The sequence below is a fragment of the Elgaria multicarinata genome, chromosome 21 (assembly GCF_023053635.1).
Source record: "Elgaria multicarinata webbii isolate HBS135686 ecotype San Diego chromosome 21, rElgMul1.1.pri, whole genome shotgun sequence".
Classification (NCBI taxonomy): domain Eukaryota; kingdom Metazoa; phylum Chordata; class Lepidosauria; order Squamata; family Anguidae; genus Elgaria; species Elgaria multicarinata.
Window position 1 is genome coordinate 5949152 of NC_086191.1, and position 25199 is coordinate 5974350.

General features: G+C 48.7%; 1 protein-coding gene across 1 annotated transcript in view; it reads left to right on the forward strand.

Annotated features, from left to right (window-relative positions):
* The window catches only part of SNX27 (sorting nexin 27), a 42944-nt gene that overhangs the window by 7885 nt on the left and 9860 nt on the right, over nt 1–25199 (forward strand). Inside the window, exons 2-4 of the mRNA XM_063145838.1 lie at nt 18615–18846; nt 23529–23721; nt 24669–24733. Of these exons, the coding sequence (XP_063001908.1) occupies nt 18615–18846; nt 23529–23721; nt 24669–24733 (490 nt within the window). The remainder of the gene's footprint in view (nt 1–18614; nt 18847–23528; nt 23722–24668; nt 24734–25199) is intronic.

Genomic DNA, 25199 nt, shown 5'->3' on the forward strand with positions numbered 1-25199 from the left:
AATGGCCCAGGGATTAACTTGTTTCTTTTACGTTGGGGTATTCACGTGAGTTTGCATCGCTGGACAAAGTGGTGCCCCGTTAACGATAATCATTTATGCTTTACAAAAGCCTGAATTTATTCACTGGTCCTTGTCCGCAAATTCTCAATCTTAAAAAAAAAAAAAAAAGACCCCCAAAAAATCCACTTGAAAGGAAAGAGAGGACCTTTGTACTAGCTGTTCCCTTTTTAGAGTTAAAGTAAAACAATCAAGGTACGCAATCATTAACCTACGATTAGGAAAAGGGTCAAGTCAAAAATTATGTCAGGCAGCAGAGAGGAGAGGGAATGAAGTTCTGAGTAACTTTTTAAAGAAGGACAAAGAGGAAGCTGTCTGAATACCTAAAATAAGAATGGTGTGTGTGTGTGTGTGTGTGTGTGTGTGTGTGAGAGAGAGAGAGAGAGAGAGAGAGAGAGAGAGAGAGCACACGCCAGTGGAGGCTTTAGTGAGGAGTCTTGTGTGCCCTCTCTGTGGCTTCAGAGTGCATTCAGAGAGCAAGCTTTATTGTTGAAGGAAATTCTTGGGAAGTGTGTGGAAGAGCAGTACCGATGCATGTTCTGCGGAAGGATGGCAGCACAGGTGTATAAGATCGCTGGGATTTCTCCAGGTGGGAGACCAGTTGCCTTGAGGTTCTCTTTCCAGAAGACATCTCTCTCTCTCTCTGAGTATGAATTGGCTGATGTGATCGTCATCCTTCGACCTTTTGAAGGGTTCAGTCGCACCTTTTGAACTGATTCTAGTGTTTGCATTTGTGAACTCCGAAAGGTGTTTCATGGGATGCCATTAATGATAATTGGCTGATGATCGCTGGTGATCACATTAGCCAATTACTGAGTCCTGCCAGTTCACGTGAGGTACTGGTTCCTCTCTATTCGGCCCTGGTTAGGCCTCATCTAGAGTATTGCGTCCAGTTCTGGGCTCCACAATTCAAGAAGGAGGCAGACAAGCTGGAGCTTGTTCAGGGGAGGGCAACCAGGATGATCAGGGGTCTGGAAACAAAGCCCTATGAAGAGAGACTGAAAGAACTGGGCATGTTTAGCTTGGAGAAGAGAAGATTAGGGGGAGACATGAGAGCACTCTTCAGATACTTAAAAGGTTGTCCCACAGAGGAGGGCCAGGATCTCTTCTCGATCCTCCCAGAGTGCAGGACACGGAATAACGGGCTCAAGTTAAAGGAAGCCAGATTCCAGCTGGACATCAGGAAAAACTTCCTGACTGTTAGAGCAGTACGACAATGGAATCAGTTGCCTGGTGAGGTTGTGGGCTCTCCCACACTCGAGGCCTTCAAGAGGCAGCTGGACAACCATCTGTCAGGGATGCTTTAGGGTGGATTCCTGCATTGAGCAGGGGGTTGGACTCGGTGGCCTTGTAGGCCCCTTCCAACTCTGCTATTCTATGATTCTATGATTCTAAGGCAAACTCTCCTGCTTAGCACATTGATGGTGCTATATAAATAAATAATAATTAGCAACTGATCTTGTTGTTGGATCATTTCAGTGGTTCTCCTCCCTCACCCCCGGCTCGGAAATCTCTCTCCCCCTCAGTACTTCCTGAAATGGGGGGTGGGGGGAGAGTGGGACGGAAATCGTGAAAACGTGTCCCCTCCATTCCTCATGAGTGTCTCTGGCCACAGCTAGACCTAAGGTTTATCCTGGGATCATCCAGGGTTCGCCCCTGCCTGGGCGCTGGATGCCCTGTGTGGCAATTAGATGAACAGGTTTGACCCCAGGACAATCCTGGGATAAACCTTAGGTCTAGCTACAGCCTCTGTTTCCATTACTGGAGTAGTCTCAGGAGAAGAGCTTGGCCCCACTGAAAGGGGTAAGAGGTTGATGGTTTGCCGGGAGGAAGTTGGGATATGGTCCAGATGTGTTTCCGTGTTGGGCCCTTATCCTATCTCTAAAGCATAGGCCCCCTGGCCACCTATCCTCGGTTGAATCGTTCCCATACTTTTTGGTTTCCCCAAGAACCACCCTGCTTTGCCAAGGGCTCTAGGGCAGACTCGTGGTTTGTGTGGGGCCTAAGCCAGGCCTGCTGGGTTTTGCTGTTGTCCTGTGCGAACAGAGCGTGTACCCTGGAAAGCATGCAAGGGAAGGTTTTATTTATTTATTAGATTTATATATCACCCAATAGCTGAAGCTCTCTGGGTGGTTCATCACAGATATTCTCATCCAGGGTTCTCTGATAAACTTCCCAGAACACAGTTTGATCTACACACTGCCTATCCAACCACCATCTGCGTTTGTGTGTGTGTGTGTGTAAGTGAGGCAAAACCATAGCTCAGTGTTAGAGTTGATGTGTTGCAGGCAGAAGGTCCCAGGTTTCATTTTCGGCATCTCCGATTAAAGGGAACCTGGGCACTTAGGCCTGGGAAAGAGACTAGTCAGAAATAACAGGCAAATAACAGTGTCTTCTAGATGGATTGATCTCCCATCATTACAAGCCAACATGGCCTGGCTGGGAATGATGGGAGTTGCAGTCCAACTCATCTTGAGGGCAGCTGGATGGAGAAGGCTGGGCTAGGCGGGTCAACTGGTTTGACAAGGCAGCTTCAAATGCGGAGATGGTTCCGTTTTTGAAGTGCTCTCTCGCAGCTGGGGTGGTTGAACGGCCTGCTTTAAAGCCCCTTGCTTTCCATCCCGTCTGTGATGGATGCGGTGAATCACGAGGTCACATGCCCTGCCGGCGCGACGGAACAAAAGCTAAACTCCTTACCATGCAACGCAAAGATACAAATCCTTAAAAGGGCGGTTTAATTTTGCCGGTGCTGCACGGAGCATACAAAGTGGATGGGCTCATTCGCCCTCCCCCCCACAAAAGCCGGTTGCTTCTGATATCAAGAGTGAGCTTCTATATGCTGTGAAGGAATCACGTTGGCTGCCCGCCCCATGATCCAGCCTCTTGACATAACAATTTCCACGGGATCCTTCCCTTCTACCCCCTCCTCCCTCCCACTCCTCTGGAGTGGTATCGGAAGAAGCTGCACCCTCAGCTCCCATGCTGTAGCCGGTAAATGTGACTTGGCTCAATCATCCTGGCCATTCTTCGCTCTCCCCTTGTTTTTACCTCTCTGTTACTGAGTGGAAGCTCTTAAGGAAAGATCACGTTGTTCCTTTATTCTGAGCATCGGTATAGCAGTTCTCAAACTGTGGTGGGGTTCCCCTTATGGGTGGGGGGCACCTTGAGGTGAAGTGTGAGGTTCTGAGGTGTGTGTGTGGGGCGTGTAGTTTCCTGAGGCTTTCTCCTTCCCTAGCCAAGACCTGAATGCCCCCTTGCAGAGGCTCCTTGCTGATCCGTGAAGGATTTGTGGAGGGCAATTGCCTCTTCACTCTCCGTCATCCCAGCGTGACTCAAGCGCAAGAAGAGAGCTTAGAACTGCTGTTTTTGTTCATTTGGTGTTTGCCTGTGTGCGGTTTTAGGACTTGCTGTAGTAAAGGTCCTGCTCTGTTCCTCTTTTAACTCTGTGGGGAACAGTGCCCAAACTTACACATTCTCACAGGCGACAGCAGCAGGCTGTAGGCACAGCAACTTTGAGCAAAACTTATGTACAAGAGATGATTGGTGGCTAGATTATGGGTGGTGGTGAGAAGTAGAGTGGTTTAGTCTCCCCACCCCGCACTATCGAGGACCATTCCCCTTGCCCAAGGGCGCCGCATAACATTTCAAAACAACCATGGGTTATTCCAGGGTTATCCAAGGGTTGTTTAACCCCCAAATAACCCACTGTGCTCGGGTGCGCTGGACACAACAAACTGCGGCACGCCGCTACTGTGGCTTGCATGTTCAACACATCGCAAAGTCCCGTGAGCTAATTAACCCCTGTGAGCTAATTAACCCACGGTGGCTTACCGTGATGTGTGAACCAGCCCAGTGCGAGTGGCTGAAATGAGCACTGTCTCCACCCCGCCTCTCTTTCCTTCCCCTGTGGTCTCTCTCGCCTGTGCTGAATTGTAGATTGTGGAATGATGCGAACGCCTGTGTTTTGGAGAAACTCCAAGGTTCAGTCACTGCCATCTCCAGGTAGGGCTAGAAAACCGCCTAAAACTCTGCAAAGCTGCCGCCGGTAAAACTAGGCAATAGTCCAGGCTTGAAGTGGGAGTGGGACTTCATTTTTCTTTTTGTTTCTCTTTCAACGGATTTATGTTTTATTGCGGCTGTCATCTGTCTTAATTTAGGGTTGGGAAGGTGAGATAGAAATATTGGATCAAATCAAATAACAGACAAGTGGAACTTGTTCAGGCTTCTTGGATACTCGGTTCTAGCCTGTCCCGTAGCCAGTCACCATTCAGTCTTCATTTGACTGGTTTTGCTTCCTTGTTTCCTCCCCCCTAAATATTTTTTCTAGTTCTCTAAACCTTGGGGGTTCCCTGAGGAATGCTCGTACCTCCCTCTTGATTCTCAGTAGGACTATTTCGGCTATATGGCCATCATGTATCAGTACCTGAGCTAGTTGTGTGTGTGTAGTATAATACAATATATATATATAATAATATCTATGGACTAATGGTCTGATTGGTGTAAAGTTGCTTGATTATAGTTGTAAGTTTGAAGAAAGTCGTTACTATTCCTTGGGACACCGTCTCACAGGCAGTGTATGTAAGATGCCGATGCCTCTGAAAGTTTACTCATCCCATTCCTTTTGTCGGGGTGGCTTTTACGTGTGTGTGTATGTGTCTGCAGTGTTAAACCTAAAAAAAAAAAAAATGACTGGCTGAACCTTCCCTGTTTCTAAAAACGACCCTCAGAGCCTCATTCTAACATCTTGAGCTGGAAGGCAGGCTGCTTTCTGGGTTACCTGTTTTCTCCGCCGTCTTAATGACTTGAGGCATGGGGAGAACTTCGTGAAAGCACAGAACTGCTCTGTAAAAAACACACAAGGCAGTGTCTGTGTTTGAGTATGTCACAGTGTTTGAGCTTTGCACAGGGTGCCAGAAAATTGCTTTGTAAAGCAGTCAGCAAGGCCAAATATTTTGGACTCTCTGTGTCACTTAACTTTTTCTTTTTTAAAAAAAAAAAGATAACTCTGCAGGATTCTGTGTTGGGACACGGTGGCCACTTCTGGTGACATCATCATACACGCCTAGTTAGGGTTTTGTGGGCACTTTTGTAGTTGCTATCTGGTGTGGTCTGGTGAGCACAGGGTTGGACTTGGAGGGGGAAAGCAACAGGACGCAATCCCCTCCTTGAGAGCTTCTGCAGTGGAATAAGAAATTGCTTCCCTCCTTGATAATTTTGATTTCAGTTGTTTTTCTGCACCTCTTCCAGCTGCATAATATCCTTTTTTGAGATTGGGTGTGAGATTCCCATCCCTGGCCAATCATGATGATGATTTGCTGATGATCAGTGAAGCCCTGTCTCTTACCTTTAGCTCCCCATCTGGGAAATGGGCATAATAGAGTCCTGCCTTCTTCTTACTGGTTGCTAGAATTTTAAAGTACTTTGCCACTATAAGAGCTTGCAAAAACGGACAAATAATTGCGCACTTTTCATTGGCCATCTTGACTGGGGGATCATGGGAGCTGTAGTAGTCTCAACACATCTGGAAAGCTACTGATTGTGTGGCACATTTCTCTGGGCGGTGAGCAAATGAGTTCTCCATCTTGGAAGGAACGATCCAAAGCCAGGCGGCTTGCTTGTGTTTGCATTAAGTGGAAGGGGAAGTAAATGGGATCTTCTCGCTGCCTCAGTATAGCTCTGGTGAGGAAATAGATTTCAGAAGCACGTCCTTGGGGATGTGTCCAAATTTCTGGCCTATATTCAAGCAGAATCGTAAAGATACAATGAAACCAAAAGCTCTATGTTGAACTTACTTTAACCTACCCTTAGGGCTCTGGATAGATTATGCTAAGAATGCCAATTTTAAAAAGAAGAACAAAACATTTGGGGGTTTTTTTGGCAGCCAAAACTCTCCCCACGGCCTGAGTTCGATCCCAGCGGAAGCTGGTTTCAGGCAGCTGGCTCAGGTCGTCTCAGCCTTCCATCCTCCAGAGGTCGGTAAAATGAGTACCCAGTTAGCTGGGGGAAAGGTAATCACGGCCGGGGAAGGCAACGGCAAACCACCCCGCTATAAGGCCTGCCAAGAAAACGTCAGCGAAAGCTGGCGTCCCTCCAAGAGTCGGTAATGACTCAGTGCTTGCAGGAGAGGTTCCTTTCCCTTCTTTTCCGGTGACTTTGGAGGAGTACACGTATAAATCGGTTTGCAGAAGACAACCAGAGAAGGGTATAGATTGTCTGTAGGTACCAGGGCTGTGGAGTCGGCACATAAAACCTCAGACTCCTTTATTCATGGCACTTCCAACTCCTTTAATTATATATTGATATAGGAAATAAATTTCCTATATATTTCCTACATCGACAGCAAGCACGCAACTTTTTAGAACCCTAACCTGTTAAAGCCCGGGTCTAAAGGCTATAGCTAAGACATTCTGGTTTTTTAAAATTTTATGTATTAAAGAAGCCCAAAAATCAAAACAATTAGGTTATATATTTATTTATTTATTTATTTATTTAATTGCATTTACATCGCCCCATAGCCGAAGTTCTCTGGGCGGCTTATCAAAAGACTATAGAGCAGCCTTCCTCAACCTGGGGCGCTCCAGATGTGTTGGACTACAACTCCCAGAATGCCCCAGCCTGGGGCATTCTGGGAGATGCAGTCCAACACATCTGGAGCGCCCCAGGTTGAGGAAGGCTAAAGTAATAGGATATGAAACTATAAAAGAAAATCAGGAACAACTTTCTCTACTAGTTCAAAAATCTAAAGTATATACTTTGACATCAAAGTCAAAACTACAAAAAAGTACTCAGTTAGGTACATAAGTAACATAAACCTTTTTCAAGATTAAAGTATCTTTTGAATATAAAATTCAAGTGAATATACATATCGCAACTCTATATACAATTTAAATTTATTAGGAGTCGAGTCGGTACATTTTTACTGACTCCGACTCCAGTAACCCCAGAATTATTTCCGACTCCACGACTCCGACTCCACAGCCCTGGTAGGTACGCAGGAAGGCCTGAATGCCGCACATTCTGGCTGGGTTTTGTTTATTTATTTATTTATTTTATTACATTTATATACCGCCCCCCAGCCGAAGCTCTCTGGGCGGTTTACAACAATTAAAAATAGTAAACGTTAAAAGTATACAAAAATTTAAAAAACATAAAAACAGTATAAAAACAACAACAGTATCCATTTAAAAACAACAATTCTGGGGTCCATTAAAAACAAACTTAGCGTTGTTAAATGCTGTTAAAATGCCTGGGAGAAGAGAAAGGTCTTGACCTGGCGCCGAAAAGATAACAACGTTGGCGCCAGGCGAGCCTGATCGGGAAGATCATTCCACAGTCGGGAGGCCACCACTGAAAAGGCCCTCTCCCTTGTTGCCATCCTCCGAGCTTCCCTCGGAGTAGGCACTCGGAGGAGGACCTTAGATGTTGAGCGCAGTGTACGGGGAGGTTCATGTTGGGAGAGGCGTTCCATCAGGTATTGGGCTTGTGTCAGCACCTTTCCAAACTCTTGGGACTGGAAGTTTTAAAGAAGCAACAAGCAACCGGAGCTAAGATTATCAGGGTACCAGATTCTCCGGCAGTGACCACATCTGCTTGAGGAGGGAGGTTCGTGGGTGGAATCCCAGCCTGTTTAAAGCTCTGATTCCGTTGGCATTTATATAGGAATGAGCCGCTCTGCCTTCAGCTCTTGAGTAAACACGCTTAGGGTTGGAATCTTCAGTTTTTCAGGCGTGTGCAGGGCTGGTGGTTAAAATTAGATACTAGCAGCTAGGAATTGGAAGCTGTTTCCCATTCAGGACTTGGAGACTTGCTTGCGAATATAATCCAAATCTTTCAGTGTTCTGGGGCTTTCTGCAGAACCTTAAAGACAGCAACCTGCACCTACAGTTTTGTCAGGAAAATAATATTATTCGATGGTAATAATAATAAAGGACTGGGGAAAAGCAAGTAGGGAAAGATATTGGATTTAGACTGGAAGCTCAGTTAAATGTTAAGAGTCCGGTGTCCAAAATCAGTTCTGTTGTTTCTTTCAGTTTCTCCTTTTCGGTGTAGTCGATTTCACTTTTGCTTTGGAAGCCCAGCAGGGTTCTGTGGCTTTTCAAATCCCCCCATACTGCTAAATGCAGAATGTCTCTTGGAGGTATTATTGATAGTGCTTTTAATTCTTTGCAGAGAGAGGTCAAACGGTGGGGAGCGACCCCTTTTGTGCCTTTGCTTCTTAGCTGCTCAGAAACCTGGACGGATTAGATGTCCACGCTAGCCTAATTATGTTCATGGACATGCCAGATACGAAAGCACAGCTAGTGTGAAAAGCCCGTGCGTGTGTTGGGTATTCCTATTTATTAGTCCCTAAAACAGGGACGAGGAACCACCTCTTTCAATCCAAGGGCTGCGATCCTAGTGATATAGGGCGGGATACAAATGTTTTAATAAATAAAATTTCAGAGACGCTGTCAGGGGGCTGCAGGAGGCGCAGGGTCAAAGGCAAAATGGGGTGAGACCAGCCCTACTGAAAACACCAGCATATTTTAGCTTTGGAGCTTCCTGCTAGTAATTAAACCTTAGGAAAGGCATTTCAGACTGTTAGAACGTGCATCAAAGCTAGGAAACCACTGAATGGTGGCTGATGGGAGATGGATCCCTGCATTGAGCAGGGGGTTGGACTTGATGGCCTTATAGGCCCCTTCTAACTCTACTATTCTATGATTCTGTGAAAGGAGATGGTGCTGTCTGGGGGATCTCGAAGGGCTGGATTTGACCCTGGGTCTGAGGCTCTGCAGCCCTTCCTTAAGCCTGGAGGCAGTCCCTCAAAAATCCCCAATCATAAATACAATACCATTTTTTAAAAAACCCGTCTGTGCATCTTAGTTCTCATCATCACATTCTTAAGTTTCACCCTGCAATCTAGAAACTTTTAAAATCATGTCTTTTATTTTAATCTAAACATTCGCACCAGTTTTAACACCCCTCCCTCTGAAAGCAGTTAACTTCCGTGGGTTTTTCCTTCTCTATTTAATTTCTCAACTCCCCTCCCTCCCCTTCTCTTCAGTGAGGTCTAGAAACCAGGAACCATTTTTATTTATTTTTTTTGGACAAGAATGAAGGCTGTATTTTGCATGTGGCTTCGAGTCCTTCATTTGGCGAAATGGAACCACACGCTCGCCAAAGAGTGAAACAATGTGAAATAATCCCTTGTGGTGTGTGCTTCGCTGCTGTTTTCAGGCCCTTGTCCCAGATGTAGTCGCTGGCAGCGTCTCGCCTTCACTTGCAGTTTTCTTGCCAGCGCTGAACGTCTCTATGAGGCTTGTTAAATTGGAAACGGTTTTGCATTGAGGATTCTGGGCCTGTGTTAGTGTGAGCAGAAGCTGTGCAAAGCCTTGATGTTCGGAACACACCCAGGGGCCCGATGACCCTTTCTTTGGCTCAGTTTCCCCTTATTACTGACGGGGAACTGATAACCTGCTGCAAGAGATGGTTGGGTAGAGAAAAATGAGATACCGGACAGGTATGGACTGTGGGTGCTACTTCAGCGTAAGGAGTGCATTGCAGTTCTTTGGCTCATTTATTTATTTATTTAAGGATTTTTATGCTGCCATTCAGCCAAAAAAGGCTCTCAAGGCGGCTTACAAAAGTATTTCTTGACAGCCCCTGCCCACAGGCTTACAATCTAAAAGACATGACACAAAAGGAAAGAGGATTGGGAGGGAGGAGGAAGAGGGGGGAAAGGAAAGGAAATTCAGGCACTACAATCTTAGTTGCAAAGTTCAGCAGTTAGTTGACAGTTGGCAGCAGGAGGGAGGGGGCTCTCAGCTGGAGCTGGACCCAGGCACGATGGAGAGGTGCCTGGCTGCTGCTTCCTCCCTCACTGGTGGCCTCTCCAGAGACAGTTGGTAGCAGAAGGGAGGGGGCTTTCAGATGGAGCTGGACCCAGGCACGATGGAGAGGTGCCTGGCTGCTGCTTCCTCCCTCACTGGTGGCCTCTCCAGAGACAGTTGGTAGCAGAAGGGAGGGGGCTCTCAGCTGGAGCTGGACCCAGGCACGGTGGAGAGGCGCCTGGCTGCTGCTTCCTCCCTCACTGGTGGCCTCTGCAGAGACAGTAGGTAGCAGGAGGGAGGGGGCTCTCAGCTGGAGCTGGACCCAGGCACGATGGAGAGGTGCCTGGCTGCTGCTTCCTCCCTCACTGGTGGCCTCATTTACCCTCCCACTGACATAACATAAGAACATAAGTGCCTTTCTGGATCAGACCAAGGGTCCATCTAGTCCAGCGCTCTGTTCACACAGTGGCCGAACAGCCATCAGCCAGGGGATGAACAAACAGGACACGGTGCAACAGCCCCCTCCCACCCAGATAGGGTAAGGGAGAGAGAGTTGCACTAAAGGCCGCGTTCCCACCGAGAGTTTCATGGTTGAGCAGTGAGTCCCGGGCAGCTGCGTTAAGACCCAGCTCCCCTGAGCTCAGTCTTGCAATGGGTCTTGAGCCGGCTGGGACCTTCGTGCCGTGAGTCCGGTTCCTGGCATGGCTACCCAAAGGCCAGCCAGCTTGGGCCGGTGGAGAGAACCTGATGGAGGACTAGGCATCCAAGGATCCGTCCTCTGATAGGCTGAACCTGCTGGCCTGACATCTTGGCAGTCAGTACCTAATGTTTTGAGCAGAAGGTGCAGGTAGTTCTACTCTGTTGGTGGCTGGGGAGGCGGCCACGCTCCTAGTATTCATTCCACGCCTGCCCAATCCAGAGGCCTTGTATGTCTTGCTGTTGTTGCGCGCCAGTGTTCTGTGCCTGGGGAAGGCCAGACGGAGTCCCGTCCCACCCACCCCGTCCTCCGGCAGCGCGTCCAAACCCTCCGTTCTCCCGCGTCGTCCGTCCACAGGTCTTCTTTGCGAGCTTCGCCCAGGCTGGCCGGCGACCAATTTGGAGTTGCTCTTCCCCCAAACAGCCCTCCCCGGGGACAGGGCAGGTCTGCTGAGACGACAAGCGGTTCCTTGTGGAAAATAACTGATACAGATCCCAGGGCCAGAAGCAGGAAGCCTCTCCGAGGCTCGGAGCGTGTGGCAACTCCCTGTTTCAAAAGAAAGGAGAGGGAGGAATTAAGTGCAACAACCCCGAACAATTCATTCATTCAGCCGACGCCACTGTGAAGCCGCTGGTGACCTCTTCCTTCTGCGGGAAGCTTCCAGTTTCGGCCTGTGCCGTCAGCTGATTATGCCCCAGCGAGTTGCCATGGGGACTCCATTGCAAAGGTCATCACTTTTTAGCCCCTCGATAGCTCCTGGATCGGGGCCAGGACCAGCCGAAGCTGCTATCCCACTATACTTCTCTTAACCGCACATGCGCCAATGTGATTTCGTTCCGTCTCACAGTGAGCGTGTTTACAGGGAGCGTGTTCTGGGCCAACTTCGCGTCAATGTTTCTGCCCGGCCACGTTGGGCGAGTGGCAGTCGGTGTGGCAAGGACGCTTCCAGAAAGGGTTCCTTCGCTCTTGCCCTTGCTGAAATAAAGCTGAAGCCCGTTCCCCCGGGGGTCTGTGAAGAATTCACAGGTGAGCCTGTCAACACGCATTTGCAGGAAAAGCCGGGGCCAGGGTACTTCAGGAAATCATGGGAGGGACTCCTGCTCTGCTGCCTCAGCATCTCAGGCAATGGTGTAGCGGTAACTTTTGAAGTGCGGGTGCTCACCAAGACGGTCCCCACAGCTACGCTCCCAAGGAGGGTCTAAAGATTTAGGCCGCTCATATCAATTAATCGCTTTTAGCGGTTTTCACCTTCACTAGGATCAGTTGGGTTTTTTTTGTAAAGGCAAAAGCAGGTCTTTTGCCTATTCCAGACCGTGCCACCCTGAAAGTCTTTCATTACAAGAGGGAAGAATATATCATTGTTGGGAGAATTCATCTCCCATCCCACTGCTGGTGAGGATTTACCGTGGAGAGGCAACATACAAACGGACGATTACAGATCGGGATGAGGATGGCTGCTCTGAAGCTGCTATGCAGATCTCACAAGTAAAACCATGGAAACTGTGTTGTAGTTCACGGGAAGATAATTCCCTACCTCTGGTTGACGCCTGAGCTTGGCTTGCATCCCGCGCCTTAATTCTAGCAGACGTCGCCCAGTTAGCTGGGCTGTAGGAAGAAAAACCCACCAACTTGGAACCGTTGCGTAAACAAGTGGATGTTTTAAAGGCCCGTCCCGGTTGTCCCTGCGATCCCACTGACCGAAAGCACATGGCTAAATTTAGTCCACGTTGGGTGGAGGAGCTGTTGCTGATCCTCTTGAGAATTGTAAAGGAACTGTGGTCAGGATGTGTGTCTGACATGCCAGCAGATGCAGATCTTTGAAAGCAGACTTGCTCTTGCGGTCAGTTTTTCTCGGCCTGTGTGAAGACCAGAGTTGGCGGTCTCCTGCTGCTGCATCCTGCCGCAGTACTAAATGCGAAGAGCCACAGGTGGGAGCTCATTGCTGGGCATGATGTACGTATTAAACAGGGTGGATAAAAATCAATGTTTTTTTTTTTAAAAAAAATCAATTTTTTAAAATTAAATCGGATTTTTTTTTTAATAAAATGCTTTTTGGGGGAAATCTGTCTAAAGATAGTTTTCTATTTAAGATACGTTATTGTCCAAAGGTTATTCATCATGAAATAAGGATCAGTTTTTAATTATGTAGCATGAGGCTGTATCTTCATGCAACGTTTAAATTTTGGGGTAAATGAATTCCATTAATCCATTCACCATGTCATGCTCTTCCAGAGGTTCCTGTAAGATTATTGGGGGCAGTTTTTCTATCTAGAAGATATTATCACAGATGCTTGGTTTTACAGTTCTCCAAACTCTGTATTTGTGTCTGCAGAGATCATAATCCTGTTGTGCCTTTGTCAAATCTATGTATACACAGAATCAACCCTTTACCTCTTAAGTGCTAAGTTTCGAAAAATTCAATGAATAGAATGCACTTTTTTTGGGGGGGGGGGAAGTCACATGATTAAATCAAGTCTTTCTGAGTAGTGATTTAAATCGAGATTTAAATCAAATCCACCCTGGAATGAAGGGGGAGGCTCCCCCAGTGTGCAGGTTCTGTAGCATTCTCTTAAAAAACTAAACACATTTGCCACCGTTCAGCGGTAGGACATGTGCTTCCTAGGAAGAGGTTACTAGACTCACTTCCCAGGATCTCCGGTTGGGAAGTTTTTCTCGAGCAGCACAGGGAAAGACCCCCTCTCTTCCCCAAATTCGCGGAGGGCCCCTACCGGTTCCAAGTAGGATACTGAGCAAGGTGGGCTAATGGTTTGACTTAATATGCAGCCGCCTCACCTGTTCCGTGTTCCATTCTTGAAACCTGACCAAGTCCTTTCTGGAAACTTGGGGGTGCTTGCTGTACAACCTGTAGTTCAGCATTGTTGGAAAGACATTAATCTGTGTACTTTTTCTGACTTCCTTATTTAAAGGCTTTGGAGGAAGGACTTTATTTATTTATTACATTTATATACCGCCCCATAGCCGAAGCTTTCTGGGCAGTTTACAAACGTTAAAACAGTAAACATTAAAAAAAAAAAAGTATACAAAATTTAAGAATCACGAGAAACATAAAAACAACAATATAAAAACAACAGTATCCATTTAAAAATAACAGTTCTGGGGCCCGTTAGAAAACAAACTTAGCGTTGTTAAATGCCTGGGAGAAGAGAAAAGTCTTAACCTGGCGCCTGAAAGATAACAGTGTTGGCGCCAGGCGAGCCTCATTGGGGAGATCATTCCACAGTCGGGGAGCCACCACCGAAAAGGCCCTCTCTCTTGTGGCCATCCTCCGAGCTTCCCTTGAAGTAGGCACTTGGAAGAGGACCTTAGATGTTGAGCGCAGTGTACAGGGAGGTTCATGTCGGGAGAGGCGTTCGTCAAGTATTGCGATCCCAAGCCATGACTAACTTTATGGACTCTGTGTTTGCCCGTCCTCTGCCCCTGCTCCCATCAAGATTTATTTCAGTAGTGTGTGGGGGTCCCATATTGCATCTTCATATTTCACAACTGGGACCCAAGGGGCTCGTATTTGATCTCCCCAGGGCACATGTGGACTTTTGGTGTCCTCTTTCCAACAGCAGCCCCTTGCACCTCTCCGAAAAACTTCCCCTGAAACTTTGGGGGACTTTGTGTAGTATCATTCCACGAGGCTGCTGGGAGAGAGAACACCCACCTCACGTGCAAATGGGGCGTGCATTTCGCATGAACATGGGCCGCTTTGGATCACAGCCCACACGGGTGCCATATGCATTTGTCTTCCTGTTGTGCCACAAAATACTTCCAGTCTCCCTTTCGACTTGCGTGACCTTAACACTTCCCGTTGACTGGTTCCTTATAACTGGGACAGCCCCTCCTCCGAGACCCATTGGACTACCTTATATTCTTCTTCTTGGCCTAGTTCACATGTAATCTAACCCATGGTTTATTTAAACCATGGTTTGTTGCCCTATCCAGGATTTGTCCAGCAGGCTATCGAACAATCAGGGGATTGTTTGCTCGGTCCCTGGGTTCTTTGTTTTCCTCTTCCTTCGCCCACTGCATCCTAACTGCTTTGTGGCACTGCAGTACAGGCATACAAAGGGGCTGGATTTTTGGACCACTCTTCCCTGCTTCCCCTGTAACCTGGCGTAATAGACCATAAGAGCCCACGGTTCCGGATTCGCGCATAACGCCAACCCATGGTTTAACCAACCCAGAGTTCACAACCCAGCTATAAAGCCTAGATTCTCTTTATGGCTTGTTCGTGGTTAACCCGTAGCTCTGGGTTCGCACTTCGCAACAACCTACAATCCAACAAGCCATGGTTAATTAAACCAGGGTGTCGTTTTGTGCAAACCAGGTCCTTGCCTTACCAGCTAACCTTCCTCTGTATCTCACCTTTGTTCATCCTACTTCTTTGCCCTGACACATCTTTCCTGAGCTTGAAAACACTGCGGCAAAGGACTGTCAACGCTGTGCTTAATGGGAGAATAGTGTCAATCCCCCCCCCCCCCCCGGCGCTAATGAGAGAACAAAGCAGAATTTCTAGGAGCTCCTTCTAAATGATATTTGCTTGGATAATACCTAAGAGAATAACTAAGAACCTATCAAGATGATGCCCCGGGCATGTGGGGTTTCCGGCCCTGAGGGTTGAGACACAGGGGCTTTCTCCTCCATCTGATGCTGGCTTTCATCCTTCACTGACTCCTCTCCAGGTTGGGGAAGGCTTCTTAATGGGGCTGGCATTGCACATATGAGGTCATGGTGAGCCTGTCTGTCCTCAGGAGACATGAGGCTACCCAGTCTGCTTGAGTTTGTGCCATGGAGAACTTTACGCACGACGTAGGTGCCGCTGTTCGAATATGGGCCTCTAATCCTCTCCTGCACGTATTGATAAAGTAAACCTACCCTATTTCTTCGATTTTAAGACCCACTTCCTCACCCCCCCATATAAACATCTCTAAAAATGGGGTGTGTCTTAGAATCGCGGGTGTGTCTTAGGGTGTGTTTTTTCCTATTGGTGGTACTGAAATTAGCGTGCGTCTTACAATCGATGGCGTCTGACAATCGAAGAATTACGGTAGCGTGTTTTCCAGAAAGCCTCCCTGTGAAGGCTTTGCCTTGCGTCTTTCCTCCCCTGCCTCCTCGTAGAAGTTGGTCTCATCCAGGCCCCTGCAGTTTGAGGCATTGTTCTCCGAAAGTAAAAAACAACCGCACACACACCAAAATTCTCTTGAGAAGGAAATTCCTCTCCGTTTGTGGTGGGTGCGTGTGTTTGTGTTGAGAGTCAGAAAGCTGCCTTCCCCCCCCCCCCCCCCCGCTGTGTTTGGAAAACATTTCCTTCTAAAGTTCTTGCAGTGATTTTGCATGCGTGTGCCTATAACGCAGCCTTCCTCAACCTGGGGCGCTCCAGATGTGTTGGACTGCATCTCCCAGAATGCCCCATGCTGGCTGGGGCATTCTGGGAGATGCAGTCCAACACATCTGGAGCGCCCCAGGTTGAGGAAGGCTGCAACAGGATGGTGTTATGAGTGCGTAGCCTTGGCCAAGCAGTGGAAGGTCCTTGCCATCACGTTTATATAGTGGGAGAGACATCTCAACCCATTTTTCTTATTAGCATCGGTTGGGCTGGTTCGAGGCGCACGTTAAAGGGGCGGCCGTCTGCTGTCAGGTTCTCTCCCAAGATCTGTCCTCAAGGGGTATAATGCCTCTTATTATTTATTTATTCATTATTTTATTTAAAGCATTTTTCTAGCGCCGCCTCACCATTTCTAGCATCGAGGCGCTTTGATTTATAACGTATAAATCAATTCCATTAAAACCCTCAACCCACATTAAGACAGTTCCATTAAAAGCCTCACCCTCAACCCTATTTAAACCACTCCCTCCCCAAACTCTTGTGAAAATAAAAAACGCCTTACAAAGGCGTTTGAAGCAATTGAGAGTGGGAGCCTGTCTAATCTCTAGTGGCACATTGTTCCATAACCGGGGGGGGGGGGGGCAGCTACTGAAAAAGCCCTGTCCCCCGCACATTCCAATTTGTAGCGGGGGACCATCAGGGCGCCCTGCTCCTGAGAGCGAGTCTGCCAATGCTGAGACGCAGGAGAGAGGCGAGTGCTCAGGTATCCAGGACCCAAGCAATGCAGGGCTTTATACATGGTCAACAAGACCTTGTAGCGCAGCCTAGCAGCCAATGGAGCTCTTGAAGCACCAAAGTGATAGAAGACCATTTCGGGAGCCCCTCGACCAACCTGGCTGCTGCATTTTGAACAGCCTGTAGGCGTTGGATTGGCTTCAAGGGAAGCCCTGTATACAACAGGTTGCAATAGTCCAGTCTGGAAAGACCCAGGGCCTGGGCTGGATCCTCTAACCATGGAGGATCCATTTAGCTGGCGTGGCGGTTACAGTTACCGCTGATACGGTTGTGGAAGGCCTTTCCCGCTCCATTGATTTGTTGACCCCCCCTTCTCTTTAAAGCTGTCTAAACCAGTGATTGTCGCTGCAGTTTGTGTTAGTGAAGCCATAAATTTAATTCTGCTTTGTGTAAAGTGGTGCTTTTGGGGTGTGTGTGTGTACACGTGTCAGTTTCATTGAATGTCTCCAGGTGTGTTGAGATAGGGAGAAAACCCACCTTCCCCTCTCTCTGTCTGTCTGTCTCTGTCTGTCTTTCCACACCAAGCAGGATATTCCACTATGAAAGCGGTATATAAAAGGCAGGAGCCACGCTACTGCTTCATAGCAGTATTGGAAGTGCACTGCAGGATCTACACTTCTGCTTTATATTATTATTATTATTATTATTATTATTTTATTTATTTATATAGCACCATCAACGTACATGGTGCTGTACAGAGTAAAACAGTAAATAGCAAGACCCCGCCGCATAGGCTTACATTCTAATAAAATCATAATAAAACAATAAGGAGGGGAAGAGAAGGCACCAAACAGGCACTGGGTAGGGTAAAACTAACAGTATAAAGTCAGAGGAAAATCAAGTTTTAAAAGCTTTAGGAAAAAGAAAAGTTTTTAGCTGAGCTTTAAAAGCTGCGGTTGAACTTGTAGTTCTCAAATGTTCTGGAAGAGCGTTCCAGGCGTAAGGGGCAGCGGAAGAAAATGGACGAAGCCGAGCAAGGGAAGTAGAGGCCCTTGGGCAGGCGAGAAACATGGCATCAGAGGAGCGAAGAGCACGAGCGGGGCAATAGTGTGAGATGAGAGAGGAGAGATAGGAAGGAGCTAGACCGTGAAAAGCTTTGAAGGTCAACAGGAGAAGTTTATATTGGATTCTGAAGTGAATTGGAAGCCAATGAAGAGATTTCAGAAGTGGAGTAACATGGTCAGAGCGGCGAGCCAATAGTGGTACTGACGTGCACTGACAACTTTTGGGGCCCATGAGACATCTACACCAAGCAGGATATAACACTATGAAAGCGGTATGACAGCGGTACATGGTATGCGTCGATGGGCCCCAACAGTTGTTAGTGCACATCAATACCGCTATAAAGCAGTCGTGTGGCTCCTGCCTTTTATATACCGCTTTCATACCACTTTCATGGTGGAATATCCCGTCTGGTGTAGGTGAGTTGCTCCCACTGTCTTGTCTTGAGCAAAGGAAGCCTTCCATAGGTGGGTCTACTTTGGAAGGCGGTCCTGGAGGCAGGCTGTGAACGTATTGGAGCAATCAGTGGATCTTTTCACGTCCATGTTAGGTTGAGAAACACCTGAGTAGCTAGAATGGAGGAGTTGCGGTGAAATAGGCTTGAAATTGACACAGCGGGCCCATCATTCTTAAATGAAATCGATGAACAATATCTTCAAAGAAGGATGGGGGAGATACAGCTCAGCCAATAACACTCCTTAGTACCCCAGAAGCAGGGCTGCAGAGAAGCCCTCAATTTAACACCCACCCACCCCCCACCCACCATTTCCTTGGAGAGCTTTAAAAACCCTTAATTTTCCAAACCCAAGAATCCTCCTCCATGGCTAAATTGCCACCGGTTTTATGCAATAATTGCGACTCTAACGTGGACATCCCTCCCCTTCGCCGGAACAACGTCTCCCCTTCTCCTTGCCAGGAACGGCGTGAACGTCGAAGGGGCGACGCACAAGCAAGTGGTGGACCTGATCCGCGCCGGGGAGAAGGAGTTGATCCTGACGGTGCTGTCGGTGCCGCCGCACGAGGCCGACAACCTCGACCCGAGCGACGACTCCCTGGGCCAGTCGTTCTACGACTACACCGAGAAGCAGGCCGTGCCCATCTCCATTCCCACCTACAAGCATGTGGAACAGAATGGTGAGAAGTTTGTGGTGAGTACCGGCCCGGCTGGGGTCCTCCTGAGCGCCTGTCCCCGTCCTGCTGTTCTTGCTGGGTGTCTTCGAAAAGCGTTTCCGGTTCTTTCCCCCTTGCCGAGGGGCCTGCAGGCAAAAGGGTCGGCTGGCTATTGCAAATCAATGAAAAGAGAAAGAGATTCTGCCCCAGCGTTCGTCCTTCTGCTCTGCACCCATTTTTCCTTGCTGCCAACATCTCCCCTCTCCCAAAATCACCCTGGTATAAGAAGAGTGTTTCAGGCAGACGCCGGGATTTCCCTTGTCTCTGCTGCAGTCTGCAAAAGGCAAGAGACACGGCGGCAGCTCCTCCTTCTCCGAGCTGCTGCACAGGTACGGGGAACCCCGCCCCCCCACCCCCTCTGGCATCTCCACCCTACCCAGCCCTCTGCTCAAGCAGGATGAGGCCCCTTTTCTCCTTCGAGCGCAGAGAAAGAGAGGCGTGTGTGTGTGTGTGTGTTTCTCTGCCGCTTGTGATGCAGTTTAGAAAAAGGCAAGCGGCAGCAGGAAAAAGACTTGTGCCGCTCCTTCTCTTTTCCAAGCGACAGCCCGAGCAGGGTCTGGTGGAGGCACGTGGAGTCCTCCTCGTCACGAGGCCAGGCAGTGGAATTGTGGGGGCCTGTTTCTGCTTCCTTCGTCTCTCCTAGTTCACCCTCCGACGTTCGGCTCCTTCCTTTTCTTGTTCCCTTGGACCGCTTTGCGGCTGCTGCCAGGTTGGAGGGGCCCCTGGGGCAAGGCGCCTTCTGAGCTGCCCCACCGCCCTGCTCTCTCTCCCACCGTCCCAGTATCTCCTCTCGCCACACGCACACCTACCAGGCATTGAGAAAGGAATGGATTGTTGAGTTATGGCTTTAGAAGCTGTTTAGTTATTGCACACACTGGGCTTCTGGCATATAACCTTTTGTGTTAAGTCTCTGTCTGGGCCCTACAGAGACTAGCAGAGATTACAGCGGTTCTCAGCCAAGTCAGCAAAGACGTGAATTAAGACAGAGATTTATGTAGGTTAAAACAAACCTTTTTTTTTACTGGCAAATAAATATATAATTTAGTTATGGCAGTACAGATACAAATACTTACAAACGGTCAGTCAATACAGCTCACATGACGGACATGGAAGTTATACCTTCTACTTGCACATGAAAATACATTTACTTTTATAGACAACCTGTACAATGATGCAACTCCTTGCAACCCTTAATTGAAGACAATCAGTTAGATAATTATTCAGTTATGACACTCAATGTCCAGGTGTAGAGTTGACCTTTAAGTTTCTGCTGAATCTTCTGTTCCTCCAGATCCTCAGCAATTAACAAATCAATGGGAAAACATAACCAGGATCCATTCCAGGATCCAACATGGATGAGACCCTTTTCTTTCTTTTTCCTGTGGCCAACAATCGCCTCTATAAAATGTTTGGGAAACGGAGAGAGACCTGTCTACTGTCTTCCCAGCGCTGGTCAATCTCCGCGCTACCTTATCCCCCCCCCTCCGCCTTACCAGCTGACGATGCGGCAGGGACAGGCAAGGGAACCTCCTTCCTTTTCCCTCTTTTTAAAATATCTTTTACGGTGCTTTGAAGCAAAGCTCCCGAAGAGTCGCCCCTGCCACCTTCGTGACCCACGCCTGGAACTTCGCTCTGCAGCTGACCTGGCCTGACGAGAAAAAGTGGCGAAGGAAATTTATTTATTTATTTATTACATTTTTATACCGCCCGATAGCCGAAGCTCTCTGGGCGGTTCACAAAAATTAAAACCATTAAGAGCATAACGAAACATCCAACGCTCTAAAAACCCAAATACAAAATACAATATAAAAAGATTTTGGGGGCTCCCCTCTGGGCTGTATCCCATAGTCCTGTCCTGACAACTCTGCTGAGAACACCTGCCTTTTCCAGCGCTCCTTTCCCACATGCATTGATGGGGTCTGTGGTCTCCTGCCTACTCCATCCTTAAGGTCCTCCTATTTCCTCTCCTCCGTCCCCTATTCTGTAGATTTCTCCTGCCTGCCTTGCCCATGGCGGCCAGAAACCACCCGTTTCTAAAGGAGCATCTTCTGTATCTCTTCCTGAAAAGTTGCGCAATGACTCAGTGCTTCATTGATTCGCCATCAGCCACGGAATCTCCCTCCCCTTTGCCCAACATGACAAACGGAGCAGTTTAAAAATCATAAACCGGCTCTGTGTTACAGCCGGCCCAAAGCATGAAACGATTTCATGTGGCGCCTAAAAGAGAAAGAGTGGACGCCGGGCAAATACGTTAAGGGAAAAGCATTCTGCACTCAGGGTGCCATCACAGAAGGGGCTCTGTCTTGGGGGTCACCTGAGTCAGGCCCTGTGCTGCTGGTCTCATCCAGCTTCTCAGCGATGTGTTGAAGCGGTTCTAACTCCCCTTTTTGTTATGGCCTTTGGCAAGACGAAGAAGTCTGACTTGATCTGCGAAACGTTGTTATGTTAGTCACACGGCCGCTGTAGAGGAAATTCAGCTGCTGCTGATCATAAGAACATCAGAAGTGCCGTGCTGGATCAGACCAAGGGTCCATCTAGTCCAACCAGCCATCGGCCAGGGAACAACAAAGCAGGGCGTGGTGCAACAGCACCCTCCCGCCCATGTTCCCCAGCAACTGGTGCACACAGGCTTACTGCCTCGAATACTGGAGGTAGCACACAACCATCAGGGCTAATAGCCATGGATAGCCTTCGCCTCCAGGAATTGATCCAACCCCCTTTTCAAGCCATCCAGATTGGTGGCCATCGCTGCTACATCTTGTGGTAGTGAGTTCCATAGTTTAATCTGCGCTGTGTGAAGAAGCCCTTCCTTTTATTTGTCCTGGATCTCCCACCAACCCTCCTCTCTGCCTCCGTGGCCTCCCTCCTGAGAAAAGCAGTGACTGTCCCGTACTGCCACGCATTGAGTGAGGGAGATCTTTTCTTCTGACCAAGAGGACCAAAGCCTTTCCACCTTCCTTCCAGGACTGTCCCACTCCGTGTCTTTCAAACCTCCCAAGGAGGAAACGCTCTCAGCCATTATGAGATCTAGTAGTGGTTAAAAGTTGAGCTAACCTCTGGGCATGTGCCAGGCCAAGAGGGGATGGGGCATAGGCACATCTGTTAGCAGCCTGGGCAGAAGCACCCACTCGTCTGAGGACCCAACGAGGCCTTCAGATCTGTCCCATCTAGTCCTCCGGGTCTGTGGCTTGTTCCAGTTCAAAAGGGGTCTCTGTGTGTTTGTGTGTCTGCCCTCTGCGTGTTAAAGTACACAGCGGTGGCTGGACTGTGGCGGCTCACTGATCGACTTTGACTATCGAAGTTTGCTCACCGAGCTCACGGGCATGGCATTCTCCCCACCCCCTTCCTCTTCCTACTCCACTTCCTTGGGAAACAAGAGTTGCTTTCCCAAGGAGAGACTGAGCAGTTTGGAAAGAGCTGCTCAATTTTGTGTGCGTCTTGATGATTTGAGCTACAAAAAAAGCCCTCTGCAGGGACTGTTTGGGGGCGAAGAAAGTTCAAATCACCCGGTTTGAACTTTGCATTTTCAACCATTCCTTGCAGTTTTATTTGTAGTACAAGTCCCCAATCGGACATGCCCACAAAGCAGAGTTCCTGTCCAGGTTTTGTTTGTACTCAGCACCTGGTATTCACATTTATCCTTTGACGTTCAGGGAGGAGGTTTGGCTCTATCGGTGTCTCTTAGCCATGACGGTGATGCAGAGCTTCCAGGCCCAGAGGCAGTATATCTCAAATACTGGGTGCAGGGGACAGACGACTAGGCAGGGGGGGTGGCCATTGCTTTCTTACCCTCCTTGGGAGGTATCAGTTGGAGTTTAGGGCAGAGCGGGATTTCAGGCATATCTTTAGCCTTAGTAAGGCAAGTTGTAGGTTGTTTTAAGTTGTACGCATGTTTGCTCTCCAAAACCTCTCCTAACTGTGATGTCGTCCACGAAGCCCCGAGGGATCAAAATAGAGAGCCTTTCCTATTGTGGCACCCTCCAGATGACTACAACTCCCATCAACCTCAACTAAGAACATAAGATCCCTGCTGGATCAGACCAAGGGTCCGTCTAGTCCAGCACTCTGTTCACACAGTGACCAACCAGCTGTCGATCAAGAACCCACAAGCTGGACACTGCTACAGCAAAACCCTCCCGTCCATGTTCCACAGCAACGGGTGTACATAGGCTTGCTGCCTCTGGCACTGGAAGTAGCATATAGCCATGAGGACTAGCAGCATTAATAGCCTTCCCCTCCAGGAATTTATCCTGGAATTGTGGTAGTGAATTCCATAGTTGGTATGTCCAATGGCCAGGGGTGATGGGAGTTGTAGTCTAAAACTTCTGGAGGGCAACCTGTTGCGGGAGGCTAGAATAGACCCTATTCTATGTATATGTCCGCCTCTATGAGCGTAAATACTGGCTAATCAGGTCTTTGCACATGACGTAGCCTGTTCAACCTTCTCTCTCTCTTATATCTTGTTGGGGCCTTCTAATCTTTCAGCTGCTTTCCCAAAGAAAAATTCCCAAAGTTCCAAGATAATTGCACTACGGAGTTTTAGGATTTTTAAAAAACAGCCCTGCGCTGCCGCCACCCTGTCTAAAAAGCCTCCGAAACCCTGGGCTCAGCTTGACAGCGCAAGGTCTTGACGTTGCCTTGGTTCCCGCCTCTCTCCCAGGTTTATAACGTTTACATGGCAGGCCGGCAGTTGTGTTCGAAGCGGTACCGTGAATTCGCCATCTTGCATCAGAACCTGAAACGGGAGTTCGCCAGTTTCACCTTTCCCCGCCTGCCGGGCAAATGGCCGTTCTCGTTATCGGAACAGCAGTTGGACGCCAGGCGACGGGGCCTCGAGGAATACCTCGAAAAAGGTAAGCGGTCGAGCCTCGTCGGACGGCGGAAAAGGCCGTTGGGGTTGTTGCGGCCTTGAAGCCGGCTCGTGGATTGCTGCCAGCCCGTGGCCTGGCTCTGACCAGCCGCTTCCTTGGACAGAACAGCTGCAGTTTTAAAAAAAACCCTTTACGGATTTGTTTCTTTATTTCGCGGCATTAAAAGACGAGTTGATTAGAAACAACCCTGATTAACCGGGCAGCAGGCTTCGCTTCGCGATTTGCAATCCAAGGTGGCAAAGCGCAATCTCAGAAGAAGCATCCCTTCTAGTGCGTGGGAGAAGGGAGGGACGCCTCTTCTCAGAGGGTGCAAGGCCTGCACTGTTTACAAAGGAAATACGCTTGTCTGGTTTTGCTCATCTGCCATTTTTGGTGGGTTTGGGTCAGCTGCACAGTTGATAGCAGTCCTACAACTGGTAGGGTGACATTTCAGGTCACTCACAGACATCCTTGGAAACTTTCCTTTTTGAAGGGGGGAAGGTCAAGCTTGGTTTGAAATTGCTTCCACAACCACCCCACTATCCTAGTCTTGAAAGCTTCTGATTTGGCCCAGTTAGAGGGCCCCGTGATTGGCAGGGGAGTTTCCTATCCTATGGTACTGGTGGTGCTAAGAACAGGTCTGGATGGGAAACCACTGCCTCTCCCCCTCTCCCTGACACATAGGTACATTAGACACCTCGTTCTGGGTGATAATACAGCAGGTGAGCAAATATATAACCCACCCACCCCCGTTAAGTCATCGCTGACATTTCATGGGCCAGTGTTTTGGCTTGGAAGTAGCATCAGGTAGCTGTGGATATGCAAGTGGAAGTCAGCTATACTTCTGCTCTGTTATCTCCTGGAAAACGGCCCCCAGCATCCTGTGACTTCCTCCCATCCCCTGTGCCGTCCTGCGCTCTTAACGGCGGCCTTCTTTTCTGGTTCCGCAGTGTGCTCCATCCGGGTCATCGGAGAGAGCGACGTCATGCAGGAGTTCTTGTCGGAATCGGACGAGGTAGGGCCATCGCGAAGACGGGACGCTCCCAGGGGAAATTGCGCCTTTTGACGTGTAAGGCTGTAGTTTTGAGCCCCGGCTTCCGGGGTGGAGGCGTTCCTCTGCGTTAGACCGCGCAAAAGCTGGCGTCTCTTCTGTGGAACGCCCGCCCGAGTGGGGAAATGGCCACGTCTGCTCCTCTGGAGCTTTGAGAAGCTCAGCACAGACTTTTCTCTCTCATATCTGCCAGGCCTTTCAAGATGAAATCTGAAGAGCTGGGGGGGGGGGAATCTGTGTTTGGGGGCTTTGTAAAATGGTGCGTTCCCACTGTGACTCGCCCCCACCCTGTGTGGCGCAGAGCGGTAAAGCAGCAGTTTCTGCAGCTGAAACTCTCCCCACGGCCTGAGTTCGATCCCAGCGGAAGCTGGTTTCAGGCAGCCGGCTCGGGTCGACTCAGCCTTCCATCCTCCCGAGGTCGGTAAAATGA